Source organism: Salvelinus namaycush, chromosome 28, assembly GCF_016432855.1.
Source record: "Salvelinus namaycush isolate Seneca chromosome 28, SaNama_1.0, whole genome shotgun sequence".
In the NCBI taxonomy this organism is placed as follows: domain Eukaryota; kingdom Metazoa; phylum Chordata; class Actinopteri; order Salmoniformes; family Salmonidae; genus Salvelinus; species Salvelinus namaycush.
The window spans coordinates 40,067,840-40,069,651 of NC_052334.1; the positions used below are offsets into that span (position 1 = coordinate 40,067,840).

Consider the following 1,812-nt stretch of genomic DNA (forward strand, 5'->3'; position numbering starts at 1 on the left):
GTGATTTAATTCTTTATTGAGGTATTGTCAAAAATGGTCAACAACTAACATTGCTTCTAAAGCTTAAGTCCTAAATATGCCCTTAGATCTAAGATTATCCCTAAATCATATACATTTAGTTTGATACAGAAGTAGTACGGTCTACTGTGTGTTCAAATATTGTGTCCGACAGAAACTATGACTTAATGAAAATCAGGAAAGAAAGAGAAAAACAGAAATAGTATTAGGCAAAGGGAAAAGAGTTGGCAAAGGCATGGGTAGTAGGCTACTACAACTACCTGCAAGGCTGACATCAAAACATTGCTTTGTGACAGTTATACACTTTTTTGCAGTTAAAGGCAACATGAATACTTTTTGAAGGTTAGCATCTCCAAGTAAAACACAACAGTGCCATACAGCTTCCTTTACAAAAGTTAAAGTTCATCATCCTTCATTACACCCTCAATTATACTTTAGTGCCAGACGAACAAAAGACTCCCACCACTGAACCCAGGGGCAGAATGGCCAGCTGGCTTTTCGGGTACATTTTTAGACCAGTATCCCTTTCTAGCTTGTTTTTTTTGCACAAATTGATCATTATTTAGCTAATAATGGGGGCTTCAAGGAAAAAATTGTCCGGTTTGGGGGCCTCGAGGAAAACAATGGCCAGTGTTTTAGAAATGCCAGTGCCAATTTCTGGTCCCAGTCTACCCCTGGTGTCGACCTGAACCTTACTGTGTTGGCTTAGATATTTTCTTTTCACAATGTCCTTTCCAGCATTGTTCTAGCAACTATGGTGGAAACATACCAAGCAATTGCAGTACAGCTCGGTTCGGCTCGGCTTGGCTTTGTAGTGTTAAGGGTGAATCCAATCTATCATCTTCACTCACAGTAACTCTCCCCCAGTCTCCACTAACAGCTGACGTCATACACCTCTGTGTCCTGCTTGTTCTTCAGCTGTGAGCAGAAGGTACAGGAGGGACATCTGGGCCGAATCTTGAAGCTGAGCAGTAGCGCCACCCCCCCAACCACCTGTACACATCCCCCCACCCAGCCGAAGTAGAGCGACCCGGCCGGGTAGAGAGTGAGCTGTGGCAGCCTATGATGAGGTCTGTGGGGGGGTGTCTGCTCCATCCCCAGTATTCCCAGGTTGTGTGTGTACACCCCCAGGGCGGTTAGACTCAGCAGGCCTGACAGCGCCACTAGCAGGCCTCCCGCCGCCACCACGCTTCTCAGAGGCAGGTCGGTCCAGCACCTCACCCCCACACTGGCCAGCACAATGCCGGCACCACACAGGAACAAGGAGCTGAGTACAAGGCCTTGCGCCAGCCTCACCTGTGGGTCGCTCTGGTAGGCGCCTTCTACTGGCCAGCACTGCTTCAGCTCCGAGTGGGCCACCTGTAGGCAGCTCTCCCATAGGCCATCGGTGCGCAGGAGGAGGTGGGGCTCAGCCCCGGCCACACCCACTAGCTGGGTCTGCCCCTCCCTCCACTGGGGCGTGATGGCTGCCATGAAGATCAGCACCAGGCCCAGAGGGGCGAACACGATGCCCATCACCATGGAGGCCGGGGTTTGCATGCTGCTGCTGGGTAGTTTCGGAGGGATTTCTGGGTAATGGAGTCCTGGATGGGCTTCTGGGTAATGTTCGACTCTAAGTGATGGTGGTTGTGAAGGTCGACCTGTGGTGTAGGTTGACCTTGTTCAGAGAAAAGGGATGGTGGATCTGAGATGGTGGCCAGGTGAGTCACGGACAGTAGACGTCAGTCACACCTTGAGGTATGGACACCGTCAAGCTACAAGGAGGAAAGAGGAGACATAAGACATTACCTCACC

General features: G+C 50.0%; 1 protein-coding gene across 1 annotated transcript; it reads right to left on the reverse strand.

The window, feature by feature from the left end:
* Positions 1-891: 891 nt before the first annotated feature.
* Positions 892-1,557, reverse strand: cldn23l (claudin 23-like). The gene has a single exon (XM_038967365.1). It carries the CDS (start codon positions 1,555-1,557, stop codon positions 892-894), a length of 666 nt encoding a protein of 221 aa, XP_038823293.1.
* Between the last annotated feature and the right edge of the window lie 255 nt (positions 1,558-1,812).